The sequence below is a fragment of the Pan paniscus genome, chromosome 9 (assembly GCF_029289425.2).
Source record: "Pan paniscus chromosome 9, NHGRI_mPanPan1-v2.0_pri, whole genome shotgun sequence".
NCBI lineage: Eukaryota > Metazoa > Chordata > Mammalia > Primates > Hominidae > Pan > Pan paniscus.
This window is the reverse complement of record NC_073258.2, coordinates 74,812,332-74,835,717: the sequence shown is the minus strand read 5'-3', so window position 1 is coordinate 74,835,717 and position 23,386 is coordinate 74,812,332. Positions and strand designations below refer to the sequence as shown.

General features: G+C 43.5%; 2 protein-coding genes across 10 annotated transcripts in view; one reads left to right on the top strand and one right to left on the bottom strand.

Moving 5' to 3' along the window:
- Positions 1-12,675, bottom strand: part of PAAF1 (proteasomal ATPase associated factor 1) — a 48,292-nt gene extending 35,617 nt beyond the window's left edge. Inside the window, exons 1-5 of one of the 8 annotated variants that reach the window (XM_034933354.3) lie at positions 12,388-12,468; positions 10,637-10,677; positions 2,676-2,744; positions 2,318-2,421; positions 530-688 (exon numbers count right to left, since the gene is read on the bottom strand). In XM_034933354.3, the coding sequence (XP_034789245.3) occupies positions 530-688; positions 2,318-2,421; positions 2,676-2,712 (300 nt within the window). In that variant the 5' untranslated portion in view covers positions 2,713-2,744; positions 10,637-10,677; positions 12,388-12,468. Of the gene's footprint in view, positions 1-529; positions 689-2,317; positions 2,422-2,675; positions 2,847-10,636; positions 10,678-12,387 lie in introns of those variants that run through there. The other 7 variants (XM_034933353.3, XM_055094643.2, XM_057299199.2 and 4 more) reach the window with 7 other exon arrangements.
- Positions 12,550-19,219, top strand: LOC100974206 (cytochrome c oxidase assembly factor 4 homolog, mitochondrial). 2 transcript variants are annotated; one of them, XM_008967434.5, is made up of 3 exons: positions 12,567-12,699; positions 12,881-12,977; positions 16,080-19,219. In XM_008967434.5, the coding sequence occupies exon 3, from the start codon at positions 16,096-16,098 to the stop codon at positions 16,357-16,359; it is 264 nt and encodes an 87-aa protein (XP_008965682.1). In that variant the 5' UTR covers positions 12,567-12,699; positions 12,881-12,977; positions 16,080-16,095; the 3' UTR covers positions 16,360-19,219. The 2 variants fall into 2 exon arrangements, with proteins under 2 accessions (XP_003814719.1, XP_008965682.1); XM_003814671.5 differs by lacking the exon at positions 12,881-12,977 and having other exon boundaries at positions 12,550-12,699.
- Positions 19,220-23,386: the final 4,167 nt, after the last annotated feature.

The following is a 23,386-nucleotide window of genomic DNA, read 5'->3' as shown; positions in this document are numbered from 1 at the left end:
GAACTGCCTCTTGTACCAGAAACTAAAGCGTCAGCTAAATCCTCTTGGCTGAATATTCATATTAGCAAGGATGCAAGGAGCTTCAAAAGCTTAGTGTTTGGGCCTCTGTAAGAATTGGATTTGCTCTCAGAAGACTTCATTTCTTTGGAGCTATGTGACAGATTTCAATAATCAGTACTTTTCTCCTACTTTGCAGTCTTGCAAATCAATCTTTAATCCACAAACAGACTACAAAGGAAGATAAATGTTAAAATATCTTCCAACATTAGCAGTGGACAATCATGCTGTTAATGAAAATATTTTAAAGAAAAACTGCAAGAGAGATCAGAACAGACAAAATCCAAGGGGAAAAAGTGTGAGTATGCTGCACTAAGATAAAATTCTAAGTCAAACATTTTTATGCTCCAGGGTTAGACATTTAAGCATAATGACAGATCTACTGTTTAAGAGAACAATGTAGCAATATCAAATTAGCAAAGTGACTCATGGCAGTTAGGAAACAAATGAATGTTCAACCATAAGCACTTACTGTCTGAACCCACTCAGCAGGTTCACAGCAAAAATTAGCAATCATGTTTGAAGTGATAAAGACTGTATCCAGGTCTGAGTATGAAGGGAAGAAAGAAGTCAGCACCCAGGCTGCGCCAAAACACCTGGGAAAAACGTAGGCTTGCATGGTAGTGCTAAACTTGGAATCAACAGAACTGGGTTTCAATTCCAGCATACAGTCTGTCCTTGATTATTAGAGATTAATTAACCTCTCTGAGTTTGTTTGCTTATCTGCAAAATGGAAATTTAAAATGCCAATCCCACAGGATTGTTATGGTAAAAGAACCAAAACTAACTTCTGTAGTATTTTATAGATTCATCCACATGCAGTCTCACTCCCCATTAACCATTCTAGGAGGTAGAATAGGATCTCAGCTTTATTGATGAGGAAACTGAGACTCAGAGAACTAGGTTATTTGTCCAAAATCACACAGCTAATAAGTGTCAGAGTTAACTAAGACTTAGATCTTCTGATACCTATAATACCCATAGCTGTTTATGAAAAACAAATATAAAATATATAATAACATGTAGCCTACTACCTGGCCCAAAGAGAGTAATGAATGAACATTTGCTAAAAATCTTATGTAAAAAACAAAGTATTCTCTATTCTTGTCAGTATACCCAAAATATTTTTTATAACTAAAAAGTTTAATTACACAAAAAATGAAAAATGAAACAAAAGGCTGGTCCACCCTTACGGAATCATCTCACCAGAGCATACTAACTGCAGCAGTCAGAATGAGTAGGGAGAGGCAAATCATGGGTTCTCCAACGCTTTGCTTACCCATCTACTCACCTCAAAGACAAACAAGAAAAACTGTTAAGTACGATTAATGTAGGCTCTTCATCAAGGCCTCACCAGATATGGATTATAAGGCTACATTGTTCAGTGTAGTAGGTAATGGCCGTATCAGGCAACTGAGAACTACTTGGATATGGGCATCTATATTTTCAACTGTAAATTTTATAAAACCTAAATACAGATCAAGTATTTCTAATAAAAATTAGAGTCTGAGCTGAGATAAGCTGTAAAAGTAAAATATACATGGAGTTTTGAAGACTTAATAAGAAAAAGAAATGTAAAATATCTCTAATAATTTTTAGTATTATTTACAGGTTGAAATAATGTTTTAGATATACTGGGTTAGATCAAATATATTATTAAAATCAATTTTGCTTGGGCATGGTAGCTCATGCCTGTAATCTCAGCACTTTGGGAGGCCGAGACAGGTGGATCACGAGGTCAGGAGTTCGAGACCAGCCTGGCCAACATGGTGAAACCCCATCTCTACTAAAAATGCAAAAATTAGCTGGGTGTGGTGGCGGGCGCCCATAATCCCAGCTGCTAAGGAGGCTGAGGCAGGAGAATTGCTTGAACCCAGGAGACAGAAGTTGCAGTGAGTCAATATCATGCCATTGCACTCCAGCCTGGGCGACAGAGCAAGACTCCATCTCAAAAAACAAAACAAAATCAATTTCATTGTTTATTTTTATCTCTATAATGTGGCCACTAGAAAATTTTAAATTACACATGCATCTTGCATTATCAGAGCTGATATAAGGGAAGTAAGAGGAAGTCTGATGGCACTTAAAAGTATATGTAACTACAATAGAAAATACCAATGACACTCACAGACAGCAAAAACTATGATTCTCATACAAATGAAGTGGAGATACACAGATAATAGTATAAATATCTAAGGTAGATGTTTGGGTACTACCATAGTTTTAAATATCATGCCATCTAGAAGACATAAAAACATACCTTGTTTATTTCATTCACAATAAATCCTTCTGAAGCTGTAACCTCTGGGATGCCATCTAGGCCAATTCCTTGACAAGTTAGGCTGCCATACAAAGATGGTTTCCCTATATGGTACAAAAGAAGCATGTCTCAAAAAATAAGAAAAATTTATTATTTTTCTCTTTGAAGACCCAATTCAGGCATCTGTATAAATAGTATACCCATGAAATTGGCCCATGAAAGAAAAACAGGTACCTGTGTTAAAAGTCAGGTGAAGTAAAAAGAGAATTAGATTAGGTGTCTTAGTCTGTTTAGTGTTGCTATAAAGGAATACCTGAGGCTGGGTAATTTATAAAGAAAAGAGGTTTATTTGGCTCACGGTTCTGCAGACTGTACAAGAAGCATGGCACCAGCATCTGCTTCTGATGAGAGCCTCAGGCTGCTTCCACTCATGGCAGAAGGAGAAGGGGAGCCAGTGTATGCAGAGATCACATGGTGAGAGAGGAAGTAAGAGAGAGAAGGGAGATGCCAGGATCTTTTTAACAATCAGCTTTCTCAGGAAAGAACAGAGTGAGAACTCAGTCACTCTCACTCTCCAGGGAGGACATTAATCTATTCATGAGGGGTCTGCCCCCATGACCCAAACACCCCCCATTAGGCCCTACCTCCAACACTGAGGATTAAATTGTATATATATGAGATTTGGAGGGGTCAAACATACACACTATAGCACTAAACTCTAATTTGAAAGGGAATACACTTTCAAGACTAAAATACATTTTCTTTTTTTTTTTTTTTTTTTTGAGATGGAGTCTTGCTCTGTCGCCCAGGCTGGAGTGCAGTGGCGTGATCTCAGCTCACTGGAATCTCCACCTCCTGGGTTCACACCATTCTCCTGCTTCAGCCTCCGAACAGCTGGGACTACAGGCACCTGCCACCATGTCGGCTAATTTTTTGTATTTTTAGTAGAGATGGGGTTTCACCATGTTAGCCAGAATGGTCTCGATCTCCTGACCTCGTGATCCACTCGCCTCAGCCTCCCACAGTGCTGGGATTACAGGCGTGAGCCACCACACCTGGCCTGACTAAAATACATTTTCAAGACTAAAAGCTAAGAACAAAGATTTAGAGATTTGATACAGCATTTGTAGAGAGGGCTTTTAGAGTGATCTCAACCTGATGTAACTGGCTGTGAAATGTAATTCTTCCAGGATGAAAGGTGAAGATCAGTATGCATACATGTATTTATCTACAGTATATACACATAATACATAGTAAAGAATTAAGCTTCAGTAACCTGTAAAATTTGCCTAAGTAGAATACTGATTTTGCAGAGATATGGGCTAAGATACTATCCTACACATAAACACACGCAGATGATAGAATGAAGTCAAAAACTGTTTCCATTCTTCTTCTACACCTTATATATTCATGTCTATAACAGCCCATAACACACTGTTTACATGTCTGACTTGCCCAACAGACTGTGAAGTCCTTAAGTCTAGCAGGGTGCTACATTCATTTATTATTCAGTAAATAAATATTGAGCCAAACTGAAGTTACAGGAGAGAAGCAGAAATCATCATGGATTCACACAAGAGTGGGAGGGATTTTTTTTTTTTTTTTTTTTGGAGATGGAGTTTCACTCTTGTCGCCCAGGCTGGAGTACAATGGCGTGATCTCAGCTCACTGCAACCTCCACCTCCTGGGTTCAAGCAGTTCTCATGCCTCAGCCTCCCAAGTACCTGGGATTAAAGGCACGTGCCACCACACCTGGCTAATTTTTGTATTTTTAGTAGAGATGGGGTTTCACCATATTGGCCAGGCTGGTCTTGAGCTCCTCCCCTCAGGTGATCCACCCACCTCAACCTCCCGAAGTGCTGGGATTACAGGTGTGAGCCACCACAACCAGGCCGGGAGGGCTTTCTAGAGAGTATAGGAGCCTCAAAGAAAGATAGGAGCTGGCTAGGAAGAAAATAGGGGAAAGAAAACTCCAAGTCAAGGAGGAGCATATCAAGAATAAAAGAAAGTCAGCCGGGCATGGTGGCTCACACCTGTAATCTCAGCACTTTGGGAGCCCAAGGTGGGCGGATCACAAGGTCAGGAGTTCAAGACCAGCCTGGCCAACATAGTGAAACCTCTTGTCTACTAAAAATACAAAAATTAGCCAGGTGTGGTGGCACGTGCCTGTAGTCCCAGCTATGATACTCAGGAGGCTGAAGCAGGAGAATACCTTGAACCTGGCAAGCAGAGGTTGCAGTGAGCCAAGACCACGACATTGCACTCCAGCCTGGGTGACAGAGACTCCATCTCAAAAAAAAAGAATAAAAGAAAGTCAAAAAGAACAAGAAGGAAGGAGTCATCAATTAATACACCAGTTTGGTAATAGCAGTCATGGAAATGATAGTTGAGGGATAAATCCCAGAGAAACTCAAAGTCTAGGGTAGAAGTTTGGCCTAGAGAAGACCTAGTAAAGACGCTTTTCACAGGGAAGTATCATGAAGCACTATTTCAGAAAGATGCCACAAAAACAGAACTGAAGCAACTTCACTTTTTATCCCACTCCATGATTCCCTATTGTGTTTACCAACTGCCTTAAGAAGTCTGGCCCTCATGGGGCATCATTTCAACCAATCACTCAATGACTTCTCCACATTTGTGGATGTATATATATGTATTTTTTTAATATTTGAGACAGGGTCTCGCTCTGTCACCCAGGCTGGAGTGCAGTGGCATGATCATGGTTCACTGCAGCCTCTATCTCCCAGAATCAAGTGATTCTCCCGCCTCAGCTTCCTGAGTAGCCTGCATGCCACCATGCCCAGCTATTTATTTTTATTTTTATTTTTAGTAGAGACAGAGTCTCACTATGTTGCTCAGACTGGTCTCGAACTGCTGGGCTCAAGCAATCCTTCTGCCTCAGCCTCCCAAAGTGCTTGGATTACAGGGTGAGTTACCCCGCCCAGCTGACTTCTCTACATTTGTGAAGTCACTAAAATGACCTCAGCCTTGGTTTTCTCTATATAATAGCAGAACTAGGATCAATCCAACCACTTACCTTCTACATTCCTACATGCAGGCTGCTGAGTACTGCTCCAGAAAAGAACACAACTGTGCCGACTGTCACCAATCCAATTCATGTTTCTAAACTCAGCAGTTTTGTAATCCTTTCACCCCTCCCATTCCCCACAGCAGCTGGTTCTCATGCCATCTATCCTGCCATCAAAATCTCCTTCCTTCATAATAGCCAAAAATTAGAAATATGTGTCCATTAATTGATGAATGGATAAACAAAATGTAGTATATCCATACAACAGAGTATTACCGGGCCACAAAAAGGAATGAAGTACTGATAAAAACAACAAATAGAAACATTATACTAAGTTGCCTGTAATCCCAGCACTTTGGGAGGCCGAGGTGGGAGGATCACTTGAGGCCAAGAGTTCAAGACCAGCCTGGCCAACATGTCAAAACCTCGTTCGTCTCTACTGAAAATACAAAAATTACCCGGGTGTGGTGGCAGGCGCCTGTAATCCCAACTACTCAGGAGGCTGAGGCACAAAAATCACTTGAACCTGGGAGGTGAAGGCTGCAGTGAGGAGCCGAGATTGCGCCACTATACTTCAGCCTAGACGACACAGTGAGACTCTCAAAAAAAAAAGAAAGAAACATTATACTAAGTGAAAGAAGTCACACAAAAGGCCACGTATTTTATGATTCCATTTATATGAAATGTCCAAAGTAGGCAAATCCACAGAGCTAGAAAGTAAACTAGTGGTTGCTAGGATTGGGGGGTGGAAAGTGACTGTTAATGGGTATAGACTTTTTTGGGGGGGATACTAGAAATAATATATGTAAAGTAACTAGCACATAGCACACATTTTTATCTTAATAAAGCTGTTATTTAAAAACAAAAACAAGAAACAAGATGGTGGATCACACCTAGAGTCCCAGCTACTTGGGAGGCTGAGGGAGGATCACTGGAGACCAGGAGTTCAAATTCAGCACCTGGGAAACACAGCGAGACCCCATGTATTAAAAAATAAACACAGGAGTTCAAGACCAGCCTGGGCAACATAGTGAGACCTTGTCTCTACAAAAAATTTAAAAAATTAGCCAGGTATGGTAGTGCATGACTGTGGTCCCAGCTACTGAGGAGGCTGAAGTGGGAGGATCTCTTGAACCCAGGAGGTCAAGGCTGCAGTAAGCCATAATCATGCAACTATACTCCAGCCTGGGCAACAGGGCAAGACCCTGTCTCAAAAAAATAAGAACAGGCCAGGCACAGTGGCTCACGCCTGTAATCCCAGCACTTTGGGAGGCCAAGGTGGGCGGATCACAAGGTCAGGAGTTCGAGACCATCCTGCTTAACACGGTGAAACCCCATCTCTACTAAAAATACAAAAAAATTAGCTGGGCGTGGTGGCAGACACCTGTAATCCCAGCTACTTCAGAGGCTGAGGCAGAAGAATGGCATGAACCTGGAAGGCGGAGCTTGCAGTGAGTCGAGAACATGCCACTGCACTCCAGCCTGGGCAACAGAGCAAGACTCCGTCTCAAAAAAAAAAAAAAAATTAGCCAGGCGTGGTGGCGCATGCCTGAAATCCCAGCTACTTGGGAGGCTGAGGCAGGAGAATCGCTTGAATCCAGGAGGTGGAGGTTGCAGTGAGCGGAGATCGCACCACTGCACTTCAGCTTGGGCGACAAGAGCAAAACTCCATCTCAAAAATAAATAAATAAATAAATAAATAAATAAAATAAAAATAAACACACACAGAAACAAAAACCACCCTCCTCCTTAAGAGTTGACATCATTAACTCCAATTCATAAAGAAAACTGAACCTACAAGTTACCTTCAAAAAAAAAAAAAAAAATGCAGGCACGGTGCCTCACGCCTGTAATCCCAGCACTTTGGGAGGCCAGGGAGCGGATCACGAGGTCAGGAGATGGAGACCATCCTGACTAACACAGTGAAACCCCATCTCTACTAAAAATACAAAAAAATGCCGGGCACAGTGGCTCACGCCTGTAATCCCAGCACTTTGGGAGGCTGAGGCAGGCGGGTCACCTGAGGTTGGGAGTTCGAGACCAGCCTGACCAACATGGAGAAACCCTGTCTCTATTAAAAAAAAAAAAAATACAAAATTAGCCAGGCATGGTGGCACATGCTTGTAATCCCAGCTACTCGGGAGGCTGAGGCAGGAGAATTGCTTGAATCTGGGAGGCGGAGGTTGCAGTGAGCCAAGATGGCACCATTGCACTTCAGCCTGGACAACAAGAGCAAAGCTCCATCTCAAAAAAAAATACAAAAAATTAGCCGGGCATGGTAGCACGTGCCTGCAGTCCTAGCTCCTTGGGAGGCTGAGGCTGGAGAATTGCTTGAACCCAGGAGGCAGAGGTTGCAGTGAGCCAAGATTGCACCACTGCACTCCAGCCTGGGCAACAGAGTGAGACTCCATCTCAAAAACAAACAAACAAACAAACAAAAAACTCCTTAGTTGTTGAAGGTAGCTTGGTAATTTAAAACAACAACAACAACAACAACAACATTGTTTGTTGCTTTGTAAAGACTTGATAATGTTTTTTTAAAACTGTTTTAGGCCGGGGGCAGTGGCTCACGCCTGTAACCCCAGCACTTTGGGAGGCCAAGGCGGGCGGATCACTTGAGCTCAGGAGTTCAAGACCAGCCTGGCCAACATGGTGAAACCCCGTCTCTACTAAAAATACAAAAATTAGCTGGGCATGGTAGTAGTCCCAGCTGTAGTCCCAGCTATTCAGGAGGCTGAGGCACAAGAATCGCTTGAACCTAGGACTGGAGGTTGCAGTGAGCTGAGATCATGCCACTGCATTCCAGCCTGGGTGACAGAGCTAGATTCTGTTTAAAAAAAACTGCTTTAATAGTATGTATCGGCAAGATAAATGCAAAATATTAGGGAAAAGATATAAAAAAAATATAAACCCCAGTTGATGTTTTGCTCTTAGATTACTTTTTTAGCCTAAGTAAAGATTTGCCTTGCTTTAAAGAAACTGTGCCTTTCGGTTATGGTTTATTACAAGATAGCCAAGGTCCTTGTAATAATAAGTGGACTAATAAAGAGAAGGTGAATTGTAATGTATGTTTATATATTTTAGTTAAAATAAAATGTAGGTCTTTTGTGTATTTTTGTTTTATTTATTTATTTATTTATTTAGAGATGGAGTTTCGCTCTTGTTGCCCAGGCTGGAGTGCAATGGCGCGATCTCCACTCACTGCAACCTCCACCTCCTGGGTTTAAGCGATTCTCCTGCCTCAGCCTTCCGAGTAGCTGGGATTACAGGCACGCACCACCACGCCCAGGTAATTTTTTGTATTTTTAGTAGAAACGGGGCTTCACCATGTTAGCCAGGCTGGTCTCAAACTCCTGACCTCAGGTGATCCGCCCGCCACAGCCTCCTAAAGTGCTGGGATTACAGGCGGTTTTTTTTTTTTTTGAGACAGAGTCTTGCTCAGTCATCCAAGCTGGAATGCGGTGGCACTATCTGGTCTCACTGCAAGCCCCGCCTCCCAGGTTCACTCCATTCTCCTGCCTCAGGCTCCCGAGTAGCTGGGACTACAGGGGCCCACCACCACATCCGGCTAATTTTTTGTATTTTTTTCTAGTAGAGCCACCGCACCTGGCTTTTTTTTTTTTTTTTAACTGAGACAGGGTTTTGCTCTGTCTCTCAGGCTGAAGTACAGTGGCACGATCCTAGCTCAAGCAGTTAGAATAGGATTTTTGAACATAATTAAGCACAATAAAATAGGTAAAATAAAATACAGTATTTTCCTTGAATTTTTATGTTAAGTATACATATGTATATGTGTGTGTGTATATATATATATTTGTGTATTTGTGTGTGTGTTTCTTTTTTTAGAGCCAGGGTCTCACTTTCTGGTCCAGGGTAGGAGACCACGTAGCATGATCACGGCTACCCTTGTCCAGGGTAGGAGGTCCAGTAGCATAATCACAGCTCACTGCAGCCTTGACTTGCTGGGCTTGAGCAATCCTCCCACCTCTGCCTTTTGAGTAGCTGGGACTACAGACACCCAACACCATGCCCAGCTAGTTTTATTTGCTGTAGACACGAGGTCTCCCTATGTCTCCCAGGCTGGTCTCAAGCAATCCTCCGCCTTGGCCTCCCAGAATGGTGGATGACAGGTATGAGCCCCCACGTCTGGCCTTATTTTTAAGATGATTGGCAAGTCACAGCACTATAAAGTCCATCCTTTATTCCACTGATATAAACAATAGTCTTTTTTTTTTTTTAATGATGGGGTCTCACTCTGTCACCCAGGCAAAAATGCAATGGTTCGATCATAACTCACTGCAGCCTCAACCTCCCGGGCTCAAGAGATCCTCCTATTGCAGCCTCCCAAGTAGCTGGGACTACAGGCGCATGCCACCAGGCCTGACTAATTTTTTTTACTTTTTATAGAGATGGGGGGGGGTCTCACTTTGTTGCCCAGGCTGGTCTCGAACTCCTGAGCTCAAGTGATCCTCCTGCCTCAGCTTCCCAAAGTGCTAGGATTACAGGTGTGAGCCACTGTGCCTGGCCAAAACTTTATTTCTCATAGAAATACAATATATCAGCAGCATTTGAAATGAAAGATAATCAGCAAAACAAAACTTTCTTACAGAATTTAGAAGGAAGGTTGATTTGTTTTAGAATGGTACCACCTCGGTTACAATTTGAAAAGAATCCTGTGAATGATATAAGACTGTTGTTCAAAAGAAAAATTGATAAGACTTGGGAGCTTCCTGGATATGGCAGGGTCAAGTAACTAGGTTTTTCACTCTGATGCCTAGAAAAATGATGGTAACTTAAGAAATGAGAAAAATCAGGAAAGAGAACTCACTTGACAACAAATGTACTCAGCTTGGTTTTGGACTTCAGTAAGTCCAGTAACTTAAGGTGACAGTGAGACCTTTAAGCAGAAATATCTAGCAAACAACTGATCAATCTCTGCTTGAACATGGAGAAGTCAGGGCTGGGGCTGTAGATCTAGAAATTATCATCAAGAAAGTCCCAGTTGAAGCTGCAGAAGTGCTTAGAATACAATAGCACAGGGTAAGTGACTAATTAAGATGCATCAACAATGTCTCCATGAATAAGTCTGTGGCTTTCAAATGGAAAATCAATCTGAAGGCCTTCCCTTGGAACGGAGGATTTGGGGTGTTGGCCATACAGTACAGACTGGTCAAGCATGTTTGCAGACTATTATGTAAGGAGGCTGGGCCAGGAGAAAGTAGGAAGCTTTCTTTTAAGGGTATTAATCCTTCTCCTTTAAAGTGACAGCATATATAATTTATGGGTATTACCTGGGGGATGACAGCTCAGCCAGGCCTCCCCTTCATCCTTCCTACGAAGAAAGACAAAAGCCTAATTAGGCTTACCCAAAGTTGAATAGGATCCCATAGTTACAAGGAAAGAAAGAAGGTCATGTAACCTCCAGCTTGGTCATACTACTTAGACATGAGATAGTCCAACCTCTCATCGAGTATAGATCATTCTAAGACAGACAAACTTTATTTGTTCAAGAAATATTTGTGGATTAACTATTTAATGAATAGATATCTGTTGGTTAAATTAATGCTCATCCATCAACAGTGAGCTCACTTTGAAAAATCAAGGTTATTTAATTATTTATCAGGATTATTGTAAACCAAGCCCTGTGCTAAGCACTTTCCATACACAATCATTAACCCTCACAATAACCAAACAAGATTCCTTTTATTATTTTAGCACCTGCCCAATCATCCAAATCCTGATCTCTTCACCCTAGCACTTTTAGGGTATAATGGAAAGGGTCTATGCATTTAAGACAGAAAGATCTAGGTTGACAGCAACCCTCTATCATTTGACGAGATGCATGATCTTGGGCAAATTAAGCCTTCTGATTCTGGTGCTGTATTTTCTCATAGGTAGCTAGTGGCACTTCATGTTATTGTTCTTTATTACTTATCACATTCTGTGTACTAGCAACTAGTCTGTATTTTAGCCCACCTAAATTAAGTAAGGTATAAATTTAGTAAGGTGTAAATTTCTTAAATGCAGAAGGCTATGTTTCATTCATCTTCACCATTGTTTCAATTTGAAAAACCCTTATTAGTAGTAGCAGTTGCCAAATATAGCACTGCTATATTCATCCTGAAGCCTAGAGAAATAACTGGAATAGTATAAGATCAATAAATGTTAGATGAATGAATAGTTTGCTGTGTATTCCTAATTAAGACGTCAGCTTTTCTTCTTTTTTGAGATGAGTATCGCTCTGTCACCCAGGCTGGAGTGCAGTGGTGCAATCTCGGCTCACTGCAACCTCCACCTCCTGGGTTCAACCGATTCTCCTGCCTCAGCCTCCCGAGTAGCTGGGATTATAGGCGCCCACCACCAAGCCCGACTAATTTCTGTATTTTTAGTAGAGATGGAGTTTCACCATGTTGGTCAGGCTGGTCTCGAACTTCTGACCTCAACTGATCCACCAATCTCAGTTTTCCAAAGTGCTGGGATTACAGGCATGAGCCACTGCGCCTGGCCTGGATGTCAGCTTCTTGAAGAGCAGGAACCATCACTTATATTTAGAGTATACATCTGAGCTCCACCAAGCATCCAGTACGGGGCCTGGACACAGTATTAGTTTCCTTAATAGTATCGTCCAGTATGCCTAATATAGCATTAGGGGCCTAGGAGAATACAAAGGTTCCATCACATACACAAAGTGGTGGTGAGTACAGGGACTTCTGGAAGTAACTGACGACTAATCAATATTTGCTAAATGACTGCTTGGCCAAAAGCCTTCCTGCCTCCCAGTATCCCTGTCTTTCTCCAACTCATTGATACTAGTTCTGACGCGGGGATCACACAGCTCATGTGCTCCCTTGGCCTGGGGATAGCTTTTCAGAGAATGACCACACGGGTTTGATACTTCTTTTTCCGGACCCTGTTCCCTCCATATCCCTCGACAATTGACGAAGTAAACCCTATTGATATCCTGGACCAGGCATGGCTCTCCTTGACGCAAAGCAACATCCACTACCCGCCTCCTCTGACTCTGTTCTGGGCCTGGATTCACCTGAGGGCTTGCGCCCAGTCGCTCTGAATCCTCAAAGGCGCCGCCATCTCGACCCCGCCTCCACCAGCCCACCTCTTCCGCCCCTTCCCGGAAGTGAGTTCCCGAGAAGCGTGCGGCGAGGAAAGAGGTGGGCTCAACACCAAGAGGCCACCAATGAAAACGTGACTTTTTCACATTCCCCGCCCCTTCCGTGTGCACGCTCCCCACGAGGGGCTGGTTCCTGAAAGGATGTACAGAGGATCCCCAACCGCCTGCGAAGCCCAAGCCGCCGCGTAGGAGCGTGCGTTCGGGCCCTCTTCTCCCACCTGTTCGGTGAGCATCGCGTACCGCGTTCTTCAGGAGGCGTTGCGGGCACAACGGGGCTGCGATCAGCGGCCGCGCGCGCGCATGCGTCCTCAAAGTTCAAAGTCCTCGATACGCCTGAGGCGCCTCAGGCCTCGTGGCTGCCAGCATTTTTCTGCTTTAAGATCCTTTCCATGACTTCCTTGTTTAGGCCAGCCTCCACGATCCAGCTGCCAACCATCTAGCCTACCCTGATCTCTGAGCAGGGGTCGTCGTCATTTTACTCCAGAGGAGACTGAAGCCAAAAGGTGGTGAGAGGAGAGTACAGCAGCATTTACTGAGTCCTATAGTAGCCCAAGCGCTTTTCATTCGTTATATTAATCTTCATTCTAATTGTGCGAATTAAGTATTATTAATGGGAAAACTAAAATGAAAAAGATTACATAGTAAGGCGTAGTGCTGGGATTTGAACACGGATCTCTTGGTTTAGGATCAAGGCACTTTCCATTCCACTGTTCTTTCTCTAAATTATTTGCTCCTGGCCTATTTAAAGAGTTAACAGTGTATTTAGGAAGAGAAAACTATCATTTATTGAACTCTTTAGACATACCAGCCTCCTTACAAACCTTACCTTTTTTTTTTTCTTTTTTTTTCTTTTCTTTTTTTTTTTTTGAGACAGGGTCTCCCGCTGTAACCCAGGCTGGAATGCAGTGGCGTGATCACGGCTCACAGTGTTGCCCAGGCTGGGCGCTAACCATCCTCCCGCCTCAGCCTCCCAGTGTTGGGATTACAGGCGTGAGCCATGGCACCCGGCTTCATCTCTGTGTTTCCAGAGAGGTTATCAAATGATGTGTCCAAGGGCACCAAATGAGGCAGTGACAAAGCTAAGTCCAAGTCTGTTTCAAAGCCCATTTTCTCCCTCTTGCTTAAGTTATACCGCCTCCAAGGCAAATGAGTTGTGTAAAGTGCCTAACTCCCTCTTGTGATTCCCCATTGCCCTCAGAATAAAAAGTCTTAAACTCCCTACTATGTCCTACAAAGCCTTGTGATGATCACTTACTTATATCGCCAGTTTAATATTGTCTTATTCTCACACTGTATTCTCCCATCACTGAACTTTTTTTTTTTTTGTTCTCATGTGTCAGATTCTATCTCAACCACCTGCTCTTCCATTGACCAAAAATAGTTTTCCCATCTCTGGCTAACTTCTGTTCCATCTGTCAAGTTTCAGCTTGGAAATCACTTCCCCTAGGAAGCCTTCCCTGCCTATTCCTGCCCTTGTCTGGATTAGGTATCCCTCCTCTGTGGTCCCAATCTTTGCTATCTGTACACTGTGTAGTAAACTGCCCTGTTTCCTTGTCTAGGTTGTAAACTCCATGAAGCCAGGAACTTAACTGACTTAGACAGTCTTGAATCCTCAGCACTAGCATAGTGCCTGGTACATGATAGGTACTTAATCATTTGTTGAGTGAATGAGAGACACAGTAAAGGCAATAAGGAGTCCTAGTTGCTTTACAGCCCATCATGGTGAAATTTTTCCAAAGGCTGAAGTCATTTCTGTTCAAACCTTAAGTTCCTTCTGTATGCTGCTTTCTGCTGAGTGTTCTGATGCAGACGGGCAAGACAGTTTGGGCAAATAAATACACCTCACATTTTTGTATAGTTTACAAAGCCATCTCACCTTATAGACCCAGAGGCCAAGTTTCTGCATGCTGTATGCTACAGCCACACTGAACTCTTTCCATCCTTCCCATGTGTCAAAACCTACCCATATTTGGGCACTCTTTCACTTTGTTTGTTTGTTTGTTTTGGAGATGGAGTCTCACTCTGTCACCCAGGCTGGAGTGCAGTGGCACGATCTTTGGCTCACTACAACCTCCGCCCCCTGGGTTAAAGCGATTCTCCTGCCTGAGCCTCCCGAGTAGCTGGGATTACAGGTGCCTGCCATCACGCCCGCCTAATTTTTGTATTTTTAGTAGAGACGGGGTTTCATCATCCCGGCCAGGCTGGTCTTGAACTTCTGACCTTATGATCCATCCGCCTCGGGCTCCCAAATTGCTGGGATTACATGTGTGAGCCACCGCACCCAGCCTCTTTCACTTTTTAAACTTTGTTCTTCAGCATAGAATAAGGCTAGTAGGATAAAAGAAGAAAGGTTATTTATTTATTTGAAACAGGGTCTCACTATGTCACCTAAGCTGGAGTACAGTGGCACCATCATAGCTCACTGCAGCCTTTGAACTCCTGGGCTCAAAGGATTCTCCCTCTTCAGCCTCTTGAGTACCTGGGACTACAAGTGTGTGCCACTATGCCCAGCTAATTTTTACATTTTTTTTCTTTTTTCTTTTTTTTTGAGATGGAGTTTTGCTCTTATTGCCCAGGCTGGAGTGCAATGGTGTGATCTCGGCTCACCGCAACCTCCGCCTCCCGAGTTCAACCTCGGCTCTCCTGCTTCAGCCTCCTGAGTAGCTGGCATTACAGGCATATGCCACCACACCTTGCTAATTTTGTATTTTTAGTAGAGACGGGGTTTCTCCATGTTGGTCAGGCTGATCTTGATCTCCCGACCTCAGGTGATCCGACTGCCTCAGTCTCCCAAAGTGCTGGGATTATAGGCGTGAGCCACCGTACCCAGCCATTTTTAAATTTTTTTGTAGAGATGAGGTCTTGCTATAACCCCTGCTGGTCTCAAATTCCTGGGCTCAAGGGATCTTCCTGCCTCAGCCTCCCAAAATGCTAGGATTACAGGTGTGAGCCATCGTACCTAGCTGAAAGTTTAGTTCTCTTTAGGTAGATCAGAGATAGCTTATCTAAAAAGATGACATTTCACCTAATTCATATTCCAATAGCAAAATCCACTGAGCTTATTGAATGTTATGTCAAGCATTCTCACATAGTTTATCTCATTCAGTTCAAACCACTTTTCAGGCCTGCTCTCAGCCAGGCCTAGTGCTGGGGGCACAAAGGTAAATCAAGACGAACATCAGCCGGGCACAGTTGGCTCACACCTGTAATCCCAGCAGTTTGGGTGGCTGAGGCAGGAGGATCACTTGAGCCCAGGAGTTTGAGACCATGCTGAGCAACATGGAAAAACCTTGTCTCTATTAAAAAATCAAAAAAATTAGCTGAGTGGTGATGCACACCTGTAGTCCCAGCTACTCTGGCCAGGGAGGGACTGAGGGGGAAGGATTGCTTGATCCCTAAAGATGGAGGCTACAGTGAGCCTGGGCAACAAAGCAAGACACCCTCAAAAAAAAAAAAAAAAAAACAAGCATCTGTCTTCAAGCTTAGAGTCTCCCACGGGAGACAGACACATTAAACAGGCTAAATGGTGCAGTCTGGTCAGTGCTATTTATAATTTAGGAACCTTACATATTATATCCCTACTCTAACCTGTTAATGTTCTATAGACTCCCCGTCCCCAGGATGTCAACCTCAGTCCCTCAAGGCCATACCTGGACCCAACGGGTGAAGAAAGACGATGAGGAGGAGGACCCGCTGGACCAGCTGATCTCCCGCTCTGGCTGTGCTGCCTCCCACTTTGCAGTGCAGGAGTGCATGGCCCAGCACCAGGACTGGCGGCAATGCCAGCCACAGGTGCAGGCGTTCAAGGATTGCATGAGTGAACAGCAGGCGAGGCGGCAAGAGGAGCTGCAGAGGAGGCAAGAACAAGCCGGTGCCCACCACTGAGACCCCAAACCACCTATCCCCAGTAGATGGCCCTGCCAAGACCAGCACCCAGCAAGATTATAGAGGAAGAAATCCGAAATGCTGGGTGTGGGAGGTCTAAAACATGGGGAGAGTTTTTGGATCTGGAGTTGAGAGCCATGGGTTTGGACATGACTGGCACAAACAGCTGTCATATGTTCATGGTCAGATGTCATACATCCTCAGCTGTCTTGTTCCACCAGTATTTACCAGGAAAACAAAGAATGTGTTAAGGGATGCTCCCCCACCCCACATCTTAAGTCAGTGTGCCAAGTACTGAGATGATTTTAGGGACATTTTATTTTAAATTAAATTCACAATCTAATGGTAAATTGATTACCTAATTAGTGCCTTTCTCTTTCATCACTTGTTCTGGATGTTTCAATCAGTTTAGTGGAAGGAAAAAAGTAAATGGGGAAACTTTTTATTCAAATATGTTTTTCTTTTGTTTTTTTGAGACAGGGTCTCTTGCCCAGGCTGGAGTGCGGTGGTGCAGTCAGGGCTCACTGCATCCTCAGTGGGCTCAGGCCATCCTCCCACCTCAGCCTCTCAAGTAGCTGGAACCACAGGTGTGTGCATCACCACACCCAGCTAATTATTCAAACATTGAGTACCTATTAAATGCCAGATTCTGTTGAATTAACAGATACCAAGTCTGGCTTTAACTTGCTCCCAACCCAACAAACACAAAGTTGGGCTAACATTTTTAGAGTATATTTAACACTAAAATACAGATTTTCAGCTTTTGAAAAGGGGAGAAGATGTCAACATTGATTTTTATTCCCTCTTAACAATTTGCTGGAGCTGAATAATAACTCCCCCTTTAAGTAGGTTGTGTTTTCCCATTCAAAACAGTTGCATATCACTTCTCATTTTTCTTCAACAAAACGACTCTTCCATTCTATTCTTTTTTTTTTTTTTTTTTTTGAAATGGAGTCTTGCTCTGTCGCCCAGGCTGGCGTGCAGTAGCGCAATGTCGGCTCACTGCAACCTCTGCCTCCCAAATTCAAGTGATCCCCCTGCCTCAGCCTCCCAAGTAGCTGGGACTACAGGCAAGCACCACCACACCCGGCTAATTTTTGTATTTTTAGTAGAGAATGGGGTTTCACCATGTTGGCCAGGCTGGTCTCAAACTCGTGACCTCAAGTGATCCACCCTCCTCAGCCTCCCAAAGTGCTGGGATTAAAGGCGTGAGCCACCACACCCAGACAATAACAAATATTTCTTCAGGATCTATTAGAAGCCCAAATCTGAGGTATAGTAGGCCTTAAAATTTACTTTGAACCTTCATGCCAGTATTTGGGGAAGAAGTAAAGAGAAAAGGGGAGAAGGTAGGAGTTTAAAGAACAATCCTATTTCTGGCTGAAGGGGATAACCAGCAAATTATAAAGACAAATCGCTATGTGTGTGTGCTCAGTGCTGATTCATCAAAGGAAACAAGCAGTGTGCACTGGAGTTTTCAGCAAGAATCTCAAAGAAGAGAAGAGATTAGTTGAGTTGAACTTTTAAAGCTGAAGTAGGCCAGGCATGGTGGCTCACTTGAGGTCGGGAGTTCAAGACCAGGCTGGCCAACATGGCAAAACCCCATCTCTGCTAAAAATACAAAAAAATTAGCCAGGCATGGTGGTGCATGCTGAGTGTAATCCCAGCTACTTGGGAGGCTGAGGCAGGAGAATCACTTGAACCTGGGAGGTGGAGATGGCAGTGAGCCAAGATCGCACCATTGCATTCTAGCCTGGGTGATGGAGTAAGACGGTCTCAATAAATAAATAAATAATAAAGATGAAGTAGACATCACCTATTTGTAAATTATAACAGAAAAGATTACCATCCAGAATTAAAAGTACCTGGAAGCCACCAAGAAGCACATAGTTTGATAGCAAAGTGAACAAGTAAGGCAGGCGCAGTGGCTCACGCCTGTAATCCCAACACTTTGGGAGGCAGAACTGGGTGGATCACTTGAGATGAGGAGTTTGAGACCAGCCTGGCCAACATGGCAAAATCCCGTCTCTACTAAAAACACAAAAAAATTAGATAGGCATGTGCCTGTAATCCCAGCTACTTGGGAGACTGAGGCAGGAGAATTGCTTGAACCCAGGATGCAGTGAAGGTTGCAGTGAGCTGAGATCCTGCTACTGCACTCCAGCCTAGGTGACAGAGCGAGACTCCATCAAAAAAAAAAAAAAAGTGAAGAAATAAACCACAAAACATAGGAAACTAAATATGCTCTATATCATGGATAATCAAGAGAAATTTTGTTTTTGTTTTTGGTAGAGATGAGGTCTCACTATGTTGCCCAGGGTAGTCTCAAACTCCTGGGCTCAAGTGATCCTCCCACCTCAGCCTCTCAAGGTGTTGGGATTACAGGCATGAGCCCCTGTGCCTGGCCAGAAATGTATTTTTATAAGACATACATACTATTAGGTTCATTGCAGCATTGTTTATAATAGTAAACAAATGGTCCCAATGTCAATTTCCATCAGTAAGGACTCTATTTGCTGTGTATTCAAATCTTTTATAACAGGAATGCGTGTATTTTGTGTAAGTAAGAATAGTAGGCTATGGAGGAGGGGGTGATAGCAGCAGAGAGAAGCATAAAAGGCCTCTTTGGCAGGAAGGATGGCTTCCAGACCAGCTAAGTGGAGCAAGCATGTTTTGAAGGACACTGGCTCTAATAGGGGGTTAGCATGGGGTGGGTCACAGAACGTATTTGATCAGGCAAAGAGGACTCTTGCCATCCAAGCCTGTTCCCTCAGATAAATGGGGATAATTCCTATGTCATAAGCCAAATAAATGAGGGAATGAAACATACGTAACTAATAATAAAAAGTGTTAAAATTTATTGGGCATTTAACTGAGACAATCTGGTTCCAGAGCCTGCTCTCAATCCCAATGATGTGCTGCCTTCACATCCTAGTTACGCCACTGACTAGCTTTGTGACTTTGGACAAGTTACTTAACATCCCAGGATCTGTTTTTACCTGTGTAAAAATGCATATATAGTACCTTTTTCACAAGCCTCAAAACGAATATAGGCCTTCCTCATAGGATTGTTGAAAGATTGAGTTAAACATTGGTTTAGCTTAGGAACAGCATCTGGCACATAGTAAGTGTTCAGTGAATGTTAGCTATTACCATCATCACTATTAATGTGTGCTAGTGACTGTCCTGAGTTACATTATCTAATCTAATTTGTAATCCTCTGAACATGGCATTCACTCTCCTTTAGATGAGGAAATAAAGCTCAGACTGGGGATCATACTCCAAGTGTGTCTTGCTCTAAAGCCTAGGCTGTTTTCTACTCTACTCTCACAAGCATCTGGTGCCCAGTACAGTGCTTAACACACAGTAGTGAGTAACCACATTGACTGTGTAAATATTACTTTGCTTTTGTCAGCACTTTGCAAAAAGGAAATTAACTTTTTGCAATTAATTAGTGCAAGTTGCCCACAGTGATATAGCTTGGTATGTTTTTCTGCAGCCCACAGTCTAGGAGCTGAACTTTAAGGTGCTTCATACCTGTCCCTATAGGATCTAACTCTGGCAGCTTTGGGTTGCCTCTGCTTAGAGGCTTGGTGCCAGGGATGAGTGGAGAGACCTCTTGGCTTGATGCCTATCTTGGCTAGGCCTAGGGCAGACTCATGGTTTAGCCTTAGCCCTTCCTTTCAAGGTCCTTGGCTGGGGACTTGGCCTTGTGCTCGGTCCAAAGGTGCACTGCAATGTGTTTTACTAGATGAGTAAGAAGATACTCCTCCCACCCTCTCTCCATAAAGTTGCCAGACTAAGTCCTTGAGCTGCTGACTTCAGAAGCCCAAAGAGAACTGAAGCAAGTCCAGATTGAATCCTTTAATTTTCCTGTAGAAAATGCTGGGGCTCCCTCCTCGCTCAGCAAGGATTTAAAGCAAGCAGAGGAAGTAGCAGGGATTCCTCCCTGTCAGCAGCTATCTTTTGAAGAGTTTTCATTCTTCAGATCCTGGGCACTCTGTCTAAATGGTGAGCTGATTTCCTAAAATGAGCTGAAATGTCTAAGAATGAAAGTTATTCCACGGGGATTATTATAGTCAAATGAATCATTTCAGATTCTGCAAGAAGATCAGACACGTGAAAACAAAAATTTCACAAAGAGATCAAAGTACAGATTAAACAAGCACAAGACACATTGGCCACCTCTGTCTCCAGTGTCTCCATCAGGATTAGTTCTAGGCACACCCAGTACAAGCTCAGAAAGCTTTCCTTAAGTACACTAGAAACAGAGGGGACCCAGGGGCCTCAGCATTGCTAGTTACTGAATGGCCAAAATACCTAGATTTGTTTCTCTGTGTCTAAAACATACCTTTTCAGAATCTACAGCTGGCCATTCCCAGGATTCCATGGTGGAGGAACAAGTCATCCTCAGCCAGAGGAAAGGGATGAAAACGAAGCTGAGAAATCTGCTGGCCTCAACTAGGAAAACTGCCCATTTTACCCAGGCATCCTATCCTTCTTGAAAGTTAGTGATCTGGCCAGGCATGGTGGCTCATGCCTGTAATCCCAGCACTTTGGGAGGCCAAGGCGGGTGGATCACCTGAGGTCAGGAGTTACCAGCCTGGCCAACGTGGTGAAACCCTGTCTCTACTAAAAATACAAAAATTAGCTGGGTGTGGTGGCAGGTGCCTGTAATCCCAACTACTGAGGAGGCTGAGGCAGGAGAATCGATTGAACCTGGGAGGCGGAGGTTGCAGTGAGCCGAGATTGCACCATTGCACTCCAGCCTGGGTGACAAGAGCAAAACTCCATCTCAAAAAAAAAAAAAAAAAAAAAAAAATAGTGATCTACATAAAAATCATTTTTTAAAAATCTCAGTAATATGCACTCAACCAGGAATTGTGTGACCTTAAACCATCCTTGGCTCTGCCACTGGCTAACTAGGTGACCTTAGACAAGTCTCTTTCTCTCTCTGGGCCAGTTAACACATTTGTAAAATGAAGACCAAAATAGTTTATCCCCAAGGTTATGTATTGATAGAGCCAGGATTAGAACCCATTTATTCTGATTCCCAATCCACTGACATTCCTTCTTCTCTCCTACCTATCCCTTGTGATTTCATGGCACTACTAGGCATAATTTAACCCCAACTAGGATATTCAAAACTAAAAGTATGCTGAAGGAATGAACTACTGATACATGGAACACAAGGGATAAAACATTATGCTAAATGGATGAAGTCAGGCACAAAAGAATACATACTGTATGATATTTCATTTATATGTAGTACTAGATAGGCAAAACTAATCTATGGCAGTAGAAACGACGTTAGTCGTGACTTCTTGGGGAAAATGTGAAAGATGGCCGGGTGCGGTGGCTCATGCCTGTAATCCCAACACTTTGGGAGGCCGAGGCCGAGGCAGGCAGATCACAAGGTCAGGAGTTCGAGACCAGCCAGTTTGAGAGCAGCCTGGCCAACATGGTGAAACTAAAAATACAAAAATTAATTAGTATTTACTAAAAATACAAAAATTAGCCGGGCGTGGTGGCGTATGCCTGTAATCCCAGCTACTTGGGAGGCTGAGGCAGGAGAATTGCTTGAACCCGGGAGGCAGAGGTTGCAGTGAACCAAGATTGTGCCACTGCACTCCAGCCTGGGCGACAGAGCAAGACTCCGTCTCGGGGCAGGGGAGGCGCGGGGAAGAAAAAGATGATTATGAGGGAACTTTTTGGGGTGATGGACATGTTCTTTATCTTGATACAAGTATGGGTTTCATGGGTAGGTAGATGTATTTTCAGAATTGATCAAATATACACTGAAGATCTATGTGTCACTATATATAAATTATACCTCAATGAAAAAAATCTTTTAAGAGTATGCCAAAGAAGTTTTAGAAGGGAAGGAAATACAACATTTACTGAGCATTACTAGCTCATTATATTTATATTATCTCCATCTCAAATCCCTAAAAAGGGATTATCCTCACTCTTCAGATCAGAAATCTGAGGTTCAATGAGGCCAGAATAACTTAGCTTCAAAATGAATAAATGTGGAAGCCAGCACAACCCAGGTTTGTTTGCCTCTTTTCCTTTAGCAGGTTGTCTCAGGGAGGGAAGGGAAGGTATTTTCAACCTGGAGCCAGAAGACTTGTGTTCCGTTTGGTTTCACTGCCATGTGATCCTAAGAACATCCATTTCCTTCTGGACCTCCCTCCAGAAGAGTCAAAGCTCATAGTTGTTTTGTAACCCTGAGGTTCTGGCAATCAGAGTATCTCCAGTCCCTCTTACCAGGATAAGGCATTAAGAGTAATTTCCCTTTGTCTCAGGGCAAACTAATCATGAGCAACAAAAGTTCTCTGACTCTGGTGAGAGGATAAATCATCAGCTAGGTCAGTGACACAAGAGCTCCAAGGTGACAGAATCCAGCTGCCTCCTGTGTAAGAAGCCTGACTCATCCCTGAGTGATGTGATAGAAAAAGATGGACTAGGAATCAAGAGATTTAAATCCTGCTGCCCTTTTCCAGTGACATATCCCATGACCTTGGGCAAAGGATTGCCCTCTGTGGGCCCCTAACCTGTACTAGCTAAAAGACACAATTAGGTTGGCTGGATCCTAAAGTCCTTAAGCTCCACTATCTTGTCAGTTTATGAAATCCTGCTTCCTGCTTCCACATATTGCTAACAGCTGAGCAACTGGAAAAGACTGCTATTTTTTCCAGGTTTCCAAATGGAAAACATGTGACACTGCCCATTGCCCATATGATATAGAGGCAATACACATACAGCTACCCAACTCTGCCACTGTAACATTAAAGCAACCAGAGACAGTATGTAAGTGAATAAGTATGGCTCTGATCCAATGGCAGGGAGGGGTTTTGGAACTAGATAGAGCTGGTGACTGCAGAACGTTATGAATGTACTAAATAAATGCTACTGAATTACTCATTTAAAAATGTTTAAGGCCAGGGGCGGTGGCTCACGCCTGTAATCCCAGCATTTTGGGAGCCCAAGGCGGGCGGATCGCCTGAGATCAGGAGTTCAAGGC